The 18,994-nt window shown below is 54.8% G+C and overlaps 1 protein-coding gene across 1 annotated transcript in view; it reads right to left on the minus strand.

Annotated features, from left to right (window-relative positions):
• Positions 1 to 12,867, minus strand: part of MN1 (MN1 proto-oncogene, transcriptional regulator) — a 76,650-nt gene extending 63,783 nt beyond the window's left edge. Inside the window, 4 exon segments of the mRNA XM_038763578.1 lie at positions 8,744 to 8,981; positions 9,015 to 9,531; positions 9,533 to 9,693; positions 9,695 to 12,867. Of these exon segments, the coding sequence (XP_038619506.1) occupies positions 8,744 to 8,981; positions 9,015 to 9,531; positions 9,533 to 9,693; positions 9,695 to 12,526 (3,748 nt within the window). The 5' untranslated portion in view covers positions 12,527 to 12,867.
• Between the last annotated feature and the right edge of the window lie 6,127 nt (positions 12,868 to 18,994).

Consider the following 18,994-nt stretch of genomic DNA (forward strand, 5'->3'; position numbering starts at 1 on the left):
GTACCTTAATTTGATAGTTCACATTTTCACACTCAGAGATGGGTACAAATCATCATTTCGATAATCATAAAAGGTTCAAAATTTAACACACCCTTGCTATTAAGTCTTGTGTAAGGGAATAGCATATGTTTAAGGAGGAGGCCGCCCCAGAGGTTAAAATGAATTTTCCAAATTATCTTAGCATGTAGCTAAGTGGTCCCAGTTGTTTGTCAAGACAGGACAAAGGCAGTCTATTCTCGATTTGACTGCTGAGGACCCTATCCCAGACACATCCTTAGCAAGAAAATGGTTTTAAATGAGATACGAGTAGATGGTATTGGGATGATCTAACCTTATTCAAAAGGTAAAACTTGGAGAGGGTCCTTGTGCAATAAAGGCAAGCGGGGCCCTAGCAAAATGATCTCACTGTAGAGTTTAACCAGCTTTTGTGAATTAGTCAAATGCCCTTTTGGTTTTTAACAGGAGAAAACCAAATCTGTCTCTATTAAAAGACTGGCATCATTTCAGGTAAGAAGAAATATAGCCAAACAGATGCCAGAAGGATCCTTCAAACACAGATCAGAGAACTAGGTATTTCACTGAGCTGCAGCATTATAACTGAGGACAGCATGAAAAGGCATAAAGGCGTGAAGGCATGAAGGCCCACAATTGATTAGATCAGCTAAGAGGAAAACCTCTGTGAGCTTTGTCATTTGAAAGCAAAAGGGTTTTCTGTGGATTCTTTTTTTTTTTTGGCAATGCAATACTCTCTCAAACATTCACTCCAAAGTAAAGAAAGAGTCAGCTTGTTAAAATTAATAGATCAGACCACCCCCCACCCTCGGCCCCCTTGCTCTTAAATTTGCTGCCTTGAATTTGGGTCAGAATTATCTCCAATATAGAAACTAAATCTGCAACTCCAATACACTTCCCCATTAGAAAATTCTCTTTCCATGGCATTTCAACAATGGGAACAGAAAAAGGATTCTTGATATTTTATTACTGATGGAACAATCTGCAGCGAGTGACTTCCAATGATGGTGAGCTATGTCCCCAAGCTGGGTGACTCTCTGCCAATGTCTACTGTCACGACCCCTTTTACGCTGAGCACAAATTCAAGGTGGAGAGAAATGCTTTGCAGCTAAAATGTCCTCTCTGACTGAGGTTGGGAGTTAGAATTAATTAGGGGTTGGAAAGAAGGGATCAACCTGGATTTTAAGACTTGGAGACGTGATGCCATTTTTCTTCCCCGGTATTTCTAGGTGCTATGCAATGATCAGATTTGGCTCTGATTATCCCAAAGCTAAAAACCATCGGATTAAAATACAGTATACTAAAACAAAGCGGTTTGGTCTGACCTATCATAATTACATCCTAAATGAAGAAAGCGGTCCAATGTCTCTCTGAAGTGAATGAAAAAAAAAAACAAAAACAACAAAACAGAGCTATAGTGGGAAGAATGGAGTTTAATCTGCGGGACCAAGTAAATTGCCTCTATTAAACAGATACTAAATTCTTTCCGAGGCTATCTTCCCACCAGCATATCGCCAACTGATGGTTTGAAGACTCCCAAGTTGTAAAAGAAACCGGTTGTAGATCAATATTGTAGGAGGATCATAGATACTATGTAAATGAAGTTCATTCCAGTCTAGGAGGACCAACTACTGCTACGAAGAGGAGGGAAGAGCCTGCTGCCCTGGAAATACCTTGTTCTTCTGATTATTTTTAATGGCATTTGGAATCAACTAGCATTTCTGCTCAGGGAACTTCAGACAGTCTGAAATTAGATTGTGAATTCAACTGTCAGGGACCCGGGTTCTAAGCAATACCTACGATGATAAATATCAAACGACGATGGACGCATATTTTTGTAGACAAGGAGCATCCTCTCTTTGGAAAACTAAACCCAATCCCAATTACGAAGTATTCATATCTGGGTTTAAACCAAATGAATGCGAACATCACATAGACACGTATGAATTGAGCAGGGAGGGTCACGATCCATAGATCTCCTAGTGAAACAGAATGGGCACTGGGAAATACTGTTAACTGTATCAAAATCACCACTGCTCTGAACACAGCGGAGGCTTCATAATTATGATCCTTTAAAAATCTGCTTAATTTTAGTTCTCCCATTCAACCACTGACAGAACCTGCAGATTAGAAGCATGTATAGCCATGGCTTCCAGAATATAACTAAGGTCTAGATTGTTTTACTTAAAAGAAATAGTTTAAACAAGCAGATTATTTGTCAGAGACATATTTTACTAGCAGAATAGTGAACAGGAGCTACTCTTGCCTTCTCTCTCAAGACATTTTGGATCAGGTCTGTCCTTTAGCCCAATGCCTAACTAAATTCACTGAGTAGTTCATTTTACTATGGTTGTCTGAAAAGCCTGGCAGGAATCAGGCTGTTCAAAAATGTGTTCAAACATTTCCCCCCAGTACCTCTTTCCTCACACTCGACAGCCTTCCCTTGAAATGATCAACATTGGGGCTCCAAGGCCACAATTCCACAACCCCAAATCTGCCCACCTCAAGCTACACCAGAAAGAGAATTTACTGTAAAACAGATGCCTTCGAGAATCAAAATGTGACAAACCCCAAGGAAATAAGTTGTCAATTCCCTCTTCTTGGTTCAGAAAACTTGAATGGAAGGTTAACCCAAGACTGAGGAGAGAAAGAGGAAATTAAAACAGAGTTAAGGGCTTTCAAAAGTGAGCGAATCTCGCGCAACGGCCCGTAAGTTAATACTTCGGTTTTTATGATGCCACAGACTCAAGAGAATCCACTTCCCTTGAGAGCCTACCTGCCCAATTACTACCCTCTGACTTCTGGACAACAGAGATGTAAATATTTCACTTTTAAAAAACTTAAGACGAGCGAAGCAAATATTTAAGAGAGGCATGCATGCCCCTAAATGAAGCAATACAGCTGAGAGCTAGTCAGAGTAACCGATATGAGGCTGATGTAATTCTCACAGAGCCAGAGAGGAAAGGCGAAATCAAGCTGAATTTTCACAGATCCACAGAGTTGTTAAGAGACCAGGCTGAACCCCGCTAAACACAGAACGAGGCCTTCACCCTAATCAACGGTGGGAGAATCCTCCTTCTCATAAATCACTGTGCTCACCTAGGTCATTGATTAAAGATGTATACTTCATATCAGCGGTGTTTATCTTACCACTTTTTGGCAAGGGCCACTGCAGTTTCAGTACTCTTGAAATTGTTGGTGGAAGTTTAAAATACTTCTGTCAGGCGAACAAAATTTACCAGCAATGATGGAATTTCATTGCTAAAGAGAGAAAAATTAGTTTAGCTAAGACTCACGCCTTCCAAGAGACCTCAGGAAAACAGACGAGCATTTCAATAACCTATTGCTTTCCGGACTTTTTAAATGCCAGAAAGATAGTCACAAGAAATTGCCTTTGAACTGATGTATACTATTAAAGGTTACTCCCCAGTTCAACTCTGCAGCTCCCCCTAAAATAAAACGAAAAGCACCGGCTATCAAAAACAGAAACAACCACAGAACCCAGGAGGCGAGACAAGAGAAGCATCCACAGAGTTAATGTGCCTCTGCCCTTTATTAATATTTACTGGAAATGTGTAATTTCAGATGTGAGCTAGGATGGGGACTTTGGTTGGTTAGCTTGTCTAAAAGACAGGTTTATTACTGCAATTAAATATTAAACAAGCACTAAATATCAGTAGTTAAATGCGCTAGACTTGTAAATGAAAATACACCGAGGGCGAACATAAGAAGCAAAGACTACCATATCTATTTACCTTTACCCATCTTAAACACCTACAAAGAACTGGGTTACATATTCCTGCAGGGAAAGTACCTCAGGATCACATCTTTAGGGACCCGAGAAGTTTCAATGAGAAAACAAGGATTTGAAACTCTGGGGTCTTCCCAAAAAATAATCGTGGTTCACTAGGAGTTTCAATAAATGTGAAATTTTTAAGTTTCTTAGCCTGCCCAAAGGTAAAGAAAAACTTTCCCAATTAATTTCCAACCTTATCAGCACTGATCATTTGACCCGTTCCTTCTTTCTTAGTGAGGTCGGGTCTGGGTTCACAAAGTTAGCAGGAGAGCTGAGTCCATTTTCTAGAAATTGAGTCCTTTTTTTCTTTTTTGAAAACTCAAGAAAAAATATCCTTTGAGTTTTTGCCTCAAGTAACTGGACACTGCACATGAAAGCATGTTTTAACTCTAAAGCATTTGGATTTCCCACCATTTTCCATTTCGCTCTGCTGGCTGGGACTCGGACAGAATGACGAAATGATGTACCAAGTTCCCCATGTCGTGATGCTCCTAAAGGGGTTTATTTTTAAATCCTGTCTGATAATTTTTTTTTCTGACTGGGCCTTCAAAGAAAGCCTGAAATTCCAACAACTTTCTTCTGAACCATTTTAAACTACACTTCCTAAAAGACATGTATGTTTAGACATATAAGGCGAATATGGAAAAACACTTTCCACTGAAATGTTTAAGAAATGGTGTCTTGGACTTCTTTTAGCAATTTCTGCACTAGTTATTACCAGAGTTAGAGAAAAGCGGAAATCGGAATGAAACTAAACTTCTTGAAATATTAAACTTTCAATACAGCAAAAGTGAAGTATTAAGACTACCCACACCCACTGCAAGTGGTGCAAACTAACCCATTTTTTAGCAGAATCTAACCCATTTTGATAGTATAATCTTCAATATGCTATCATCACCACCAATCGTATTTATTGAGCGCTTACTATGTGCAGAGCACTGTACTAAGCGCTATCATGAATTAATTATCGATCCACAGTATCCCTGCCATAAAGTCCAGAAAATCCTCCCCATGATAGAACCACCGAGACATGGCGGAATTATTTTTCAATCAATGGTAACCTTTGAGACCCTCCAGTCTCCTAAACCCTTCCGACCCCTTTGTGAAAGTACGCGCACCACCATAAATGTAATTTTTAATCTTAGGCGTTTATAGTTTCCATTTACCTCTTCTAAAAATTAGAAGTCTTTCATTGTGTTGGGGATTTAAAGACTACTGGAATGGACTCCGCAATCTTTAAATACATTTTTTTTAAGTGAATCACAACTGGAAACTGCATCTTAGCAAGACTTTGGGATGAAAATCTCAATCCTGAGGGATGCGGATTTTTAGACTTTCAAGAGCCGGCACTTCCAGCAAACTTCACACTGTATATATCTATCCCAGTAAAAGCAAAAGCCCATAGGGGAATCTGATCACGTCCCAGTCATTTTATGCCGTGTGCAGTACAGAAGAGTTATTTTTATCTTTCTAGTCTTGTTATGGATCATTTTGTTAAACACAGCCCAGCGTTTTGTCTCTGTAGCTAAAATTTCAGACACAATGTTAATATTTAATATTTTTACTACATAAGTATTTTACCACATGACAAAATAAAGCATCTAGGCGAAAATGTCCATTTCTTTAAAGCATCAGGTCCTCTCTGTGCTAGTCTGAGGAAGAAATTTTGGACGGCACAATACATCTTTGTTGGACAACTGCTTATTGTTTCAAGCTCAAGCTTCGTTTTGGTTGGGGGGGGGGGGATGCATTTATATGGATCTTAAAAAAAATACCAAACCCTGGTCTTGTGAAAACCTCTCACTACTTATCACAGTCCTACCCACTCGAATGCATACATCCCCACTCCTCGCATCAATTATTCAAATTTCTGCAATAATTGCAGCTAGGACTTGAGGTTCTCAGGCTAATACGAAGTTTAATCATTCTTCTGGACTACTACTGAGGAAAACTACAGTTGATCGGGACACCACTGATAGCTTTCAGGAGCAATTAAAATGAACACTTGGACTGATATTGACCTAAATTTTGGTCTTGATCTGGGGAACTGTTCAGCTTTGCTCCTTCCCACATAGAAGAGGGGAAAACAAAGAAAGTCAAGTGGGTGCCCCCTGCCTAATTCCCACTGACTAGAGTGACAGCTCTCCCACCACAGTACTACCCTACAGCTAATGCTTATGGAGAGACACCAGGAACCTCATTTTCCTTTCAAGGAAAACCAGCCCAGAGATGACTGGCTTTTCCTTCCAAGAGTATTTATGATAATCAGGCTGTGACAGTAAAGAGCCTTTTCATCTGCTCGGGAACTAGGCCGTTCGGTTTGCTAAAATCAAAACGAGATGGATTTGATCCTTAAAAGAAAATCACCAAAAGGATTAGTCCATCTGGTACCTCTGCATTTACCTCACAAACTACATAAAAAGGAAAACTTTCTCCAACATATGTCCTATTGATTTGTCTTTCGTTTCCTGATCAGTTGAATTTTAAAAACTTATTTCTTTGCCTTTCCAATTCCCTCTCACACCAGATTTGACCAATCTGCCTTTATTTTTGGGGATGGGAAGAGGAAGGTGTGTGTGTGTGTGTGTGTGTATGTGTGTGTGTGTGTGTGTGTGTGTGTGCGCGTGCGTTTGGGGGGGCTGGGGAGAGGAGGGGGAGAGGGAGGTGCCTGCCAAGGTAGAAGTGACAGGAGCTGTGTGATTTGTGCTAACTAGCTATTGATCCAGTCCGATCGGGATGTTGTATACAAGAAACAATAAAAGAGAAGGATCCAGGAAGGATGCTGAGTGCAACTCCATTTACAAATGGGAGAGAGAGTGAGAGAGAGGGGAGAGAGGAGAGAGAGAGAGAGAAACGGGCCCCCAAACAAACCAATTTATGTCCTTGCCTGGGTGAAGCATGGAGAATGCTGATGGGCTTTCTAGTGTCTGCTGTGCATGCTAAACATTGTGGCTTCAAATGAGGGCGTCCCGAGTTGGGCATTAAACAGGAACAAAGAGGCAAACAGCAGGGGCCCCGCATTCACGCTTCAGAAAACCAAAACTGGAAAGCCATCCAAAACTGACACTAGGAAATCATCGGAGTTCTCCTTTAACCACCCAAACTCTCTTTTCGTTTTCACAAACCAGCCCTTACCTAAAATCCTGAGTCAATCGGGAAAGTGCTTAGCCAAAGATGCTGAAGGCTATTGGAAGGGGAAGTGGGAGGCGGTGCAGAAACCGGGAAAAAAAGCATAAAAGAAAAAAAAAGGGTGAGGGTCGCTGGAGGGGGGTTTAATCGGACTGCTGCTGGCGAAATGACAGTACACTGATAAGTGAGGGAAAGGGGCCTGATTGAAAAATACATTTTAAGAAACCGCTGGCTTTAAAAACGGGCTCATTACAATAAACGGGTATCTACACACGGCACAATCATCTTAGGGTTACAAAAAACCAATTTATCACGTTTTCCATTTAAAGGTTTTTTTTTTTTCTTTTTTCCTCGACTTCCAGGTTGAGAATTGAGACACACCTTTAAGGAAAACGAACGCCTGAATGAAACATCTGTCGCCAGAGCCAGGGGTTTTATTATTATCATCGTTATTATTTACAAATTCCGGTCCTTTGTGTCTCATTGTAATTTTCACCCATACCCACCCACAGCCACACACAAGCACAGACTCCCAGAACCTCCAACCCTGCAAAAGTTACTGCGGCCGGATCCTGTTCTATAAGGTCTCCAAACGTCCCCGACCCCCCCCTCAACGAGCGGCAGGTCAGTTTGGGGGGCTTTCGGTGCAACCCGAAGGGGAACAAACGGCCAATCATTAGGAACAAATGGTCGAATTGGGCATCGCCTCCGAGTAGACGAGAGCCCAGCCAAGACCTCTGTCGGCGATGCGCATCCCTCCCTGCCCGGACTGGGGCACGTCGCCCAGAAAGGCGACAATTGGTGGGGGGCAACTCATGGGGGCGACCTGGCTTGGCAACCAGCCCACGGCCCCCCTCAAGTGAAGACCGGGAAGGGGACGGGTCCGGTCCGAGGGAGATGGGGCTGATCCAACCCCCGGAGCCCCCCTCTTTTCCCACCCGACCTCGCCCAAGGTGCCGCGCTCCTGTGGGAGAGTTGGGGGTCCCGGCTGGTCCCCCCCTCCCCACGACATCACCTCCCCGACTCCCCACGCTGGGGGGCGGGTCGCCTGGGTGCCAAGGGGTCGGGAAAGCTTCTACCTGCCCCATTTGTGGAAGGCCCCAGCCCCGCCCGACGGAGGCCTGGGGTCACCTCGTGGAGTCAAATCGGGGTGGCCTAGTAGAAAGAGCCCGGGCCGGGTCGTGGGTTCTAATCCCGGCTTCTCCACTGGTCAGCCGGGTGACTCGAGGCAAGTCACTTGACTTCTCTGCGCCTCAGTTCCCTCATCTAAAACGGGGACTTGGTGAGCCCCACGTGGGACAACCTGATAATAATAATAATAATAATAATAATGGCATCTGTTAAGCGCTTACCATGTGCAGAGCACTGTTCTAAGAGCTGGGGGGGGGGGGATACAAGGTGATCAAGTTGTCCCTCGTAGGGCTCACAGTCTTAATCCCCATTTTACTGATGAGGTAACAGGATCAGAGAAGTCAAGTGATTCGTCCAAGATCACACGGCACCCATGACCTCTGACTCCAAAGCCCGGGCTCTTTCCACTGAGCCACGCTGATGACCCTGTATCTACCCCAGCGCTTAGAACAGTGCACGGCACGGGGTAAGCGCTTACCAAATGCCGGCATTACCATTACTATTATTAGATCTGAAGGCCAGGGGGAGGAGCCGCCATCCGCGGAATCCACCCCCGCCAGACCCTTCCCCTCGTCTGGACGCTGGGCATCGCAAGAGGTGGCAGGAGGAGAGAGAGGTGTCAGAGTCCCGGGCTCGGGGTGGAGAGGGAGGGGACCCCGCGACCCCCGACCTTACCTTCTTTGCTGGGGGTCTGGGGCTTGGCCTTGTCCCACGGCGCCAGGGCTTTGTCGTCGTCCGGCCCGTCCATCAGGGCCTTATCGGCGGGCAGGTACCAGGCGGAGCCGTGCTCGGCCATCAGGGAGTCGAGGTCGATGGTGCTCATGGCGCTCTTCACCGCCTCCGAACAGCAGCCGTTGAGCTCGCTGTCCCCGTTCTGGCCGGCCGAGCAGTCCGCCGCCCCCGCCGCCGTCTTCTTGCCCCCTCCCCCGGGGCCGGAGCCCCCCGCCCCCGCCCCCCCGGCCTTCATCCCCACGGGCTGGTCCTCCGAGATGCTGAACTGCTGCCGCTGCAGTTGGATCTGCGCCTGCAGGATCTCCAGCGGGTGGATCTCGTCCTGGGGGGGCGTCGAGCCGTTCCCGCCCCCGCCGCCCCCGGGGCCGGGGGTCCGCCCCTGCCCCTCCAGCCCCGGGGTGCCCGGGGGTCCGTAGCCGTCCGGGGTGGAGGTAGAGTTGGCGGTGGCGGCGGCGGCGGCGGCGGCGGCGGCCAGCAGGCCCAGGCCCAGCGGCTTCTGTCCGTTGTGCAGGCCGGGGTCACCGGGGGGGCCCGGCCCCCCGCGGGACCTTGGGGGAGCCGGCGTCCGGGGGGCTGCGGCCGGCCCTGGCCGGGGGTCCCGGGGCGCGGTCGGAGCTGGACGACACCTCGTCCTCGTGTCCGTAGCCGGCCTCGTCGGGGAAGTCACCGGGCCGCGGGGAGGTCCCGCCCGGCTTGGCGGCCGCCCGCAGGCCGCTGTCCAGCGGGGGCAGGAGGTCGGCCGGGGGCTCGCCCAGGACCAGGTCGCCGGCCTTGGCCCAGGCCGGGGGCGTCGGGGCCTTGGCGTCGTGGGGGGTGGGCGCCCCGCGCGGCTCCGCGCCCCCTTGACGGCCGGGGCTCAGCCCGGGGCCGCCGTCCGCCGCCGGCCCCCCCGCCGCCGGGCCCGAACTTGTCGAAGAAGGCGCCCGGGCTGACGTGGCCGCTGTCCCGTTTTCTCCGGCCGCGGCCTCGCCCCGCGCTGCCGCCGCCGGGCCCCGGCTTGCCGTCGTGGCCGGGACTCGGCTCCAGGGAGTAACCGGGGGACAGGCCGGTCCCCTCCCCGCCGCTGGCGTGGGCGGCCGGTCCGGGGGCCTTCCCTACGGGGAAGTAGTCGGGGCCCCCCGCAGGACCGGCCCCGGCCCCGCCCCCGCCGGCCCCGTCCGGCTCGGCCGGGCTGAGTTTCCTCTTGCCCTCGGCCTGACTCTTCTTGTTGAAGGTCACGTTGAGGTTGGGGGCGCCCAGGCTGGCGATCATGTTCTGGCAGGCGGTGGACAGGGCGGCCAGGCAGCTCTGGCCGAACAGGTTGTCCTTGGAGCTGGGCTTGCTGAAGGAGCCCAGGGACAGGGCTCCCAGCTTGCTGGCCGCCGCGGCGCGCTGGCTGGACGGGAAATCGGGCGGCGGAGGAGGCGGTGGCGGCGGCGGGGGGTAGGCCGCCGCGCCCCCGCCCCCGCCGGGCCCGGTGCCCCCCGCGGTGCCCCCGCCGGGGGAGGCGCTGAGCCCCGGGGTGCCGTGCGGGGTGTTCTGCCGGCTACCGGGCCCGAAGGGGAAGCCCGGCTGGCCGCCCAGGCCCGGGCCCGCGAAATCGGGCGGCGGGGGCGGCCTGCGGTCGGAGGGCGCCCCGGGCATCCCCACCCCGGCCCCCGGGGACTGCAGCTGCGCCAGCCCGCCCCCGAACTGGGCGTGCAGCCCGGCGGGCGACGGCAGTCCGGGCCCGTGGCCCTCGCCCGCCAGCCGCAGGGGCTCCTGCAGGCCCAGGCCCCCCGCGCCCCCGGGCCCGCGGAACAGTAGGCCGGAGCCGGCCCCGGGGGGCAGCCCCAGCTCGTGGGGACCCCCGTCGGCCGGCAGCGGGGGGGCCCCCAGCCTCCGGGGCAGGAGGTCCCCCGGGGGCGGGGGCGGCGGCCCGGGGAACCAGGCGCTGTCGGGCCCCAGGTGGTGCGGGGCCTGCGCCTCGAAGCCGGGCAGGCGCCCGCCAACGCCGCCGGGGCCGGGCCCGTCCCGCTCGAAGGGGGGTTGGGGCAGGCCGGCCGGGGGCCCTCCGTGCACCGGGCCCACGTCCCCCGGGTGGCCCAGCTGGGGCAGGGTCGGCGGGCGCAGCCGCTGCTGGGTCCGCGATGCCATCTGCTTCATCATCAGAGCGGCGTTCTGCCTCTGCTGCTGCTGATGTTGATGCTGCTGCTGCTGATGCTGTTGGTGTTGCAAGGCCTGGGGGTCCTGGGCCGGGTGCTGCAGGGGCGGGCCGGGGCCGAAGCCCTCGGGCCCCGGCGGGGTGAAGTCGCCCGGCAGGCCCGGGTAGGCCGAAGGGGACAGGTGGCTGTCCAACCCCGCCCCGCTCCACGATGGGCACCGGTCCACGGCCGGGTTGTTGGCAAAGTCGAAGCGGGGCCTCTTGGCGACGTTCAGGTAAGGGGCATCGTAGTGCTGCAGTCTCTGGTTGGGGGGCTGCTGCTGCTGAGGCGGCGGCGGGGCCGGGGGCTGCAGGTTGAACACGGGGTCGCCGTAGGGGTGCATATTCCTGTTCTCCAGCCGGTGGATGGGGTACTCGAACTGGGCGTGCTGGTTCTGCAGGAGGGGCCCGGGATCCTGATGCAAGCTGGGGTTGGGGGCGCCGGCATCCGGGGGCGGCGGCCGGGGGATGGCCGGGGGGCAGGAGTTCTGCCTGGGCAGCATACCCGGGGGCTGCTGCTGTTGCTGGGGGGCCTGCTGCTGCTGAGGTGCCTGCTGTTGAGGTGCCTGCTGCTGCTGCTGCTGCTGCTGCTGCTGCTGAGGTGCCTGCTGTTGTTGCATTAGAGGATGCCTGGCATTCACTCCGGTTTCCATGCCCACGGACATCTTCCGAGCGGCGCCAAACCTCTCAAAGAACACCCCGTGCTGCTGCTGCTGCTGCGCTTTGGCCATGCCCCCCATCCCCGGGGCCCTGGGCAGGGCGTTGGTACCGGGGAAGGTGCCCGCGGGCATCTGCCTGGCGGCCCCGTAGTGCGGCAGCTGGCCGTCGGCCTCGGAGGGCGAATAGACGGGCAGGTCGAAGTGTCCCGCGGGGCCGTCGCCGGGGTAATTGTATTCCAGGGAGTCGACGCCTCCCGGGTTGGCCACCCTCCTGGGCTCCAGGCCGTGTGGGTCGGAGGAGCCGGACGCGGGCAGGCCGTGGAAGGAGGCGGCCCGGTTGGGCGACTGGTCCAGGGGCAAGCAGGGGGCGGGCACGGCGGGCCCGGAGCCGCCCGAGCCGTGGGGCTGCTGGAAGTCCGGCAGGTTCCCGGGCCGCTGCTGCTGCTGTTGTGGCTGCTGCCCGAACCCTTCGCCCCCGGGGTGGTCGGCCAGGGGGTCGTAGCCCTCGGCGAAGGCCGGCTGCCCCCCTCCGGCCCCGTAGCCCAGCAACCGCCCCCCGTGCAGGCAGGAGGCGCCGGGGTCGGGCCCGCCGAAGCCGGCCCCGAAGTGCGGGTGTCCGGGCAGCGGCTGCTGGCCGCCGAAGAAGCCGGGCACCGGCTGCAGGGCCCCGGCGTGGAGGTCGGCGGGGCCCCTTGGCGGGTGGTAGCCGTACGGCTCCCCGTTCATGCCCAGGTTCATGCCCAGCAGGGGCCCGTCGCCCAGGGCGCCGAGGGCCGCCGGGTCCTGGAAGGCCGGGGCTTTGAAGTGGCCGTTCATGCCCAGTCCGGACTCGTGCAGGTGTCTGTGGGGCGGGCCGGCGCTCCGGCCGGGCAGCGGGGGCTCAAACTGGTCCCCCAGCCCGAACATGCTCCCGGGGGCCGGGGGCGTCAGCGGGGCATGGCCTCCGGACGCTCCGCCGCCCCCCCCCCCACCAGACCCTCCCCTCCGGACGCCCGGTTGGCGCCGAGAGCACCGCCCAACGTTGGCTCCGCCGGGACCCCGGGCTTGGGCGGGGGGTGTCGGGGGTCCCTCACATCCTGCGCCGCCCGAGGGCCTCGGCTTCGCCCCCGGGGCGCGGAGGGCTGAAAAGTTAGGAGGGGACCCCCTCCACCGGTCCCGGTTGGGTCGGGGGCGCAGAGGGCGGGCCTACCGGGGGTCCCGCCGAGCGGGGCACCATTCAGAGCGGCGGCCGGCGCCGGAGGAAGGAGGCCGCCCCCTCCTCTCCCTCGCCGGGGTCCTCCCGTCTCCTCCTCCTCCTTGTCCTTGTCCGGGGCCGGTCCGCTCACGGGGTCCCGCCCCGAGAAGCCCCCCTCCCGGGGGCGGGCATGGTGTCCGCGGGGGGCTCCGAGGTCCCCCGGCCCGGCTGGACGGGCGGGCGGGCGGGCGGGCGGGAAGCCGGGGTCCGCCCCGCCCGTCAGGAGCGCAGCGCTGGGCGCAGGGCTTGGCGCGCCGGGGGTCTCCGCTTCCTTCGGCTGCCCGGCTCCGGCTCCGGCTCCGGAGGGCGGGGAAGGGCTCTGGGGGGGACAGGAGGAGGAGGCGGGGGGGGGAGGAGGGGGTCTGAGCTCCCCTCTCCGGGCTGGGGAGGGAGAAGGGGGGTCTCGGCGCGGGCGAGGGTCTCCTCTCCCCTCCGCCCGGGTCCGTCCGCGTCTCGCCCGGCGTTGGAGGAACAGCAACAAGTTTTGCATTTCAGCAATCAATTGCAGCCGTGAGGTCTGCGCCAATCAGCGGGGCGCCAGCTGGGGGCCCGGGGAGGGGCCGCCTCTTAAGGTGGTCCGGACCCGGGGCTGGCTCGCCCCCCGCGCCGGACCCTCCCTCCTCGCCCCCCGGACCCCTCCTCCTCTCCTCGCCCCCTCGGGGTCCGGGCATCGCCCTTTCTAGCCGGGGTCCCCCCCCTTAGCCCTGGGCCGGGGCGTGGGGATGATGGGCGTCCGGCGGGGGTCTTCGGAGTTGGACACCCAACTCCCCCCACCTTGCCCTCCAAAGGGTCCCCGTGTCCGCGACCCTCGAAGGGGCCGGCCCCGGGGGTCACCCCTCGCCCCCCTCCCCAAATTGGCAGGACCTCGGGGGGGATCGGACGGTGTCTCCTCTTTGAGGGAGCAACCTCATTGGGGCCCAACGAGCCCTAAAGTTCGGACGCCGAGGATCCCCCCCCTCACCCCAACCTTGTCTCCTCCAAAGAATAATAATGATGGTATTTGTTAAGCGCTTACTATGTGCCAAGCACTGTTGTAAGCGCTGGAATCCCAGCTGAACAACTGTCCTCGCCTCCTCGGCCTTGCCTGGTCCAGCCCGTTTGGGTCTCCTGGCGAGCAGGAGCCGTCCTGGCCAGGTTTCGGGGGTCGCAGGGCCGGACAAGACGTCTCCGCCCTCTCCTGCTGCAGCAGGAGGGCTGGTGGTTAGACCGGGACCGGCCGCGCGTCTCTTCGGCCCAGACAGGGTCGCCGGGAGCGAGAGAGGAGCTGTTTTATCGCCCCCCCCCCCCCCACAACTAATTTTTTTAATTTTCTGCGCGAATCGGGCTGGTTTTAGGGGGCAAAATGATCGAAGCGTCAAACCGAACTTCCTTAAGAGATCAATTAGTCTAAAGGGGCTAAGGAGTGGAATTCGGTTGTGATACGAAAATCGATAGGTGTAATTTAATATCTGCTCCGCGCTTTATGAAATATTTATCCCAATAATCTTAGTTAAAATGTTTGGGTCTTTTTGATCTCCACTGGGGCTGAAATCCATCATGCAATTAGAAGTTTGTGTGAGTGTGTGTGTACGTGTGTGTGTTGTAGCTGTCTTAAAGAAGGCGGGAGGGGGGCTAGAGGAGGGAAAAGGTTTCTTTGAAATCAAATAGCACAAGGAGACCTTGCTAATGGGATAACATTCTTGAAAAACTCCTTTTTGAAACGTCGACCGTATCACTATTAAATCTAAATAAAATTAAGCATGGTGTAGAAAATGTTTTTTTCTAAAGTATTTATCGCCCAAGTCTGTCTAGCGTTTGCTAAATTGCGCATGAAATCTGAAATGAAATAAACGTTATAATAAAATCAACCCCGGAGCCTATTTTATTTAAAAGGCTCAGATTAAACAGCCCAACCTCCGCGGCGCGTGTTAAAAGTCACCACGTCGAAGGATACAATTCATCGCTCCCCCGAGCTGATTAGAGCCCTCGGCTAGGCTTTGTGGAGCCCCAACGCTTGAGGAAAATCATCAAGATAAACTTTGCGGCTTTATTTGCGGACAGGTACTAGTGGGAGCGAAAACGCGAGGCCGCAGCACTTTTCCAAGAAAGCGCCCTTTTAAAAAAATCCGAAGGGTCTGAAATAAATGGCCATAGGAGGCCTTCCAGGTGTTTGTGTCTCGGGGTTGTCAATAGATTTTTTTTTGAGGGGGAAATTAAAAATGAAAATTACCCCCACCCAAAATGAGATCTATAAATAAGCGGCCAGAAGAGGTATTTGTACAGGGCGGTGGAGTTTTAAAAGGATTTTTCTGCAGGATCAGGATGTTGGGCTGTGATTAAATATTGATTTTGTGTAATTAGTTTTCAGGTGAACTATCCTCCTTGCTGATGGCTTGGTGATTTCAGAACTAGAAAAGAAATGGAATTGGACATGGAAATTATTACTTTAGCCAAGTGACGGGGTGGGGGGGGGGGGTGAGGGGAAATGGGGCAGGGGCGAAGACGCCGCCGGGCCCTGAGATGTGCAGCTGGCGATGAAGAAAGCCGCGGACAATGAGGCCCGGCGGGCAGAGGCACAAAGAGGTATAAAGGGCCTCGACTCTGGTCGCCCCCACCCCTGTCTCATCGCCCCCCACTCCGCTTTCCTGGGGCAAAGCCTCCCCCACCCCCTCCTTTCAGGTCCCCCGAGCAACCAGAACGGACCCCCGCTAGCCCCCGGCCCGAACCCCTCGGGAGGGATCACCGCAGTCGGCGGGAGGGAGGCCAGGAAGGAGGAGGAGGAAAGGACCAAAGAAGGGGTTGGAGGATGAGGTGCTGGGGGCTAGGGGTCGGCCCCTGAACGCGGTGCCCCTGTGTGCCAGAGTGGGTGTCCACGACGACCCTGGAAATGGGGTGGGGGAGTCCATCAGGCTTGCGTCTACGTCTGCATCTCTGGAATGCGTGAGTGTGCATCACCCGGCGGGCCCGGGGCGGCCTCTTCCAGGTGTGTCTACCGGGACTGACTCCCGGAGTCTCCAAGAAGGAAGGGAAGGAGGGAGGGAGGGAGGGTCTCTACCGAGCGACTGCCAGTGAGAAAAGCATGTGCCAGCCTGCCGGGTCTAAAAGGTATGTATGTGTACGTGTGTATATGTGTGTGTGTGTGTGTGTGTGTGTGTGTGTGCGAGAGAGAGAGAGAGAGAGAGAGAGAGAGAGAGAGAGAGAGAGAGAGAGAGAGAGATTGGAGTCTGTTTTCCCAAAGCCTGGATCCCCTTTCAAATATCTTAGTCCCGTTTTAAAGAATTGCCAGTCTTCCAGGGTTCTGCCATAGATAAATCCCAGGGTGTATTTGTGGGGGAGAGATTGGTCTGTGCAACTGTCTTTCAAAGGTAGGATGTGTGCCTGCGTGTGCATATGTGTGTATGTATGTGTGTGTCTTTTGACGGGGGAGCGTCCACAAGGGTCCTAAGGAGTATCTTCTCCAATGCGGTATGGCTTCGCTTAGAAAGTGTTTCTGTGAGCATGGCATAAGTGAGCGTATGGGTGACTAGTCCGGCTGCAAGTCCAAGGTCTGGATTGCCCTAAGGATGGTGTACATGTCCACATCTGAAAACCATGCGGGTGGCGGGGTGGTGGTGGTGGTGTGTGTGTGTGTGTGTGTGTGTGTCTCGTAGGCCTGGGGTCTACGTGGGCTTGTAATTGGGCCCAGGGCCGGTGTGTAGGTGTCTCCTTCACTTGGCCTCCCAATTGGGCCCAGGGCCGGTGTGTAGGTCTCTCCTTCACTTGGCCTCCCAAGGCGCATGTGTGCCAGTGTGGGTCTGAAAAGAGGGTGTGTGTGTGTGTGTGTGTGTGTGTGTGTGTGTGTGTGTGTGTGTGTGTGTGTGTGTGTGTGTGTGTGTATACCTCTGTAAGGGATGTGATGTGGGGTGTGTGTTTATGTGGCCCTGAGTGTCTCACTAAGGGATGTGTAAGAAGAATGGGGAGGGGGGGGGTGTCTGTGGGTGTGAATCTGTATGTGTCTCTGTAACGGATGTGTGTTTATGTGTCCCTGCATGTCTCTGTAAGGGATGTGTGTTTGTGTGTGTGTGTGTGTGTGTGTGTGTGTGTATCCCGGGGTGTCCCTGTAAGAAGGATGGAGGAGGGTCCGTGTGTGTGTGTCCCGGTAAGGGGATGGGGGGGGGGGGCGCACAGTGTGTAAGAGAGTGTGTGTGTGTGTGTGTGTGTGTGTGTGTCCCTGTAAGGGGTGCGAATCGTTGCGGGTTGCGGGGTGCAGGGAACGGGGTTTGCCCTGCGCGCCCGCAGAGGCGGCGGCGGCGGCGGCCAAGAGTCTTCGGAACAGACACACTGCCCCCTAGTGCCCAAACTGCCGCACGCCGCCCCCGACGGCCCGCCTCAGGACCGGTCCGGCCTGACCCGGACCCCCAACCCGGACCCAACCGGGCCGGAGGGGACAGGAGGGGGGAGGGGCGAACTCAGACCCGCCCTCTGTCCCCGCTGCTACCCTCCCGGGGTCCGGCCCGCTTAGGGAATCCCCCCCTCCCAGCAGGACCGGGGATGGGGGATGGAGAGAGGGGGCAGGGGGGGACCCCCACCACCAAACCCCCGCCACCAAACCCCCGCCGTCGACCCAGGAGAGGAGCAGAACCGACTGGCCGCCCAAGACCGACCGAAGTAGAGCCAGGCTGCCCATCACACCCCGCTAAAAACTGACTCCAAACCCCAGGGCCGATCCCCCTCACCCGGCCCTCAGCATCATCCGCATCATCGTCACCATCAGGGTCCTCTTGCCTCACACAGTTTTCCCGATTCCCCTTCCCTGGCTATCCTCAATGGCAAAATCGTTTGTTTATCGATGGTTTCATTAACCATTTACTATGTGCTAAGTGCTGGGGTAGATATAATGTTACCAGATGAACTCTGTCCCTGTCCCACGTGGGGCTCCAAATCTATCTTCATTTTACAGATGAGGAAACTGAGGAGCAGCGACTTGACCAAGGCCACACAGTAGGCCAGTGGCCAAGCTGGGACTCAAACCCTAACATCCATTTTTTTAAAAATGGTATTCGTTAAGTGCTGACTATATGCCAGGCACAGTACTAAGTGCTGGGGAGATACAAAGTAATCAATCAATCAATCAATCAATTGTATTTATTGAGTGCTTACTGTGTGCACCGCACTGTACTAAGCACTTGGGAAGTACAAGTTGGCACCACATAGAGATGGTCCCTACCCAACAGTGGGCTCACAATCTAGAAGGGGGAGACAGAGAACAAAACAAAACATATTAACAAAATAAAATAAATAGAATAGATATGTACAAGTAAAATAGAGTAATAAATACGTACAAACATATATACATATATACAGGAGCTGTGGGGAAGGGAAAGAGGTAAGGCGGGGGGATGGAGAGGGGGAGGAGGGGAAGAGGAAGGAGGGGGCTCAGTCTGGGAAGGCCTCCTGGAGGAGGTGAGCTCTCAGTAGGGCCTTGAAGGGAGGAAGAGAGCTAGCTTGGTGGGTGTGGGGAGGGAGGGCATTCCAGGCTGGGGGGATGATGTGGGCTGGGGGTCGACGGCGGGACAGGCAAGAATGAGGCACGGTGAGGAGATTAGCGGCAGAGGAGCAGAGGGTGCGGGCTGGGCTGGAGAAGGAGAGAAGGGAGGTGAGGTAGGAGGGGGCGAGGTGATGGACAGCCTTGAAGCCGAGGATGAGGAGTTTCTGCCTGATGCGTAGGTTGATTGGTAATCAGGTTGGTAATCAGGTTGGATTATCACAGCTTCAATCCCATTTTACAGATGAAGTAACTGAGGCCCAAAGACGTGAAGTGACTTGCCCAAGGTCATTTAGCAGACAAATGTTGGAGTACTGGGGAAAACTATACACGCAAGAGACAAGGCCCTTAAACCTCCAAGAGCTCCCAATCTAAAAACAGGGTGGGGAGGGGCTTGGAGACAGACACAGGAGAGACATACACATTACATACACTCAAGATGACATAGAAGATGACATAACCAAAGTACAGCGTCTGACAAGGCAGGAATTATTATTATAAAAATTATGCCTGTTTTACAGATGAGGAAACAGGTACAGAGAAGCTAAATGACTTGCCCAAGGCAAGTCAGTAGGCAAGTGGCAGAGCCGATACTAGAACCCAGGTCTCCTGACTCCCAGCCCCATCCTCTTTCCAT

This window comes from Tachyglossus aculeatus, chromosome 21 (genome assembly GCF_015852505.1).
Source record: "Tachyglossus aculeatus isolate mTacAcu1 chromosome 21, mTacAcu1.pri, whole genome shotgun sequence".
NCBI classification, from domain to species: Eukaryota; Metazoa; Chordata; class Mammalia; order Monotremata; family Tachyglossidae; genus Tachyglossus; species Tachyglossus aculeatus.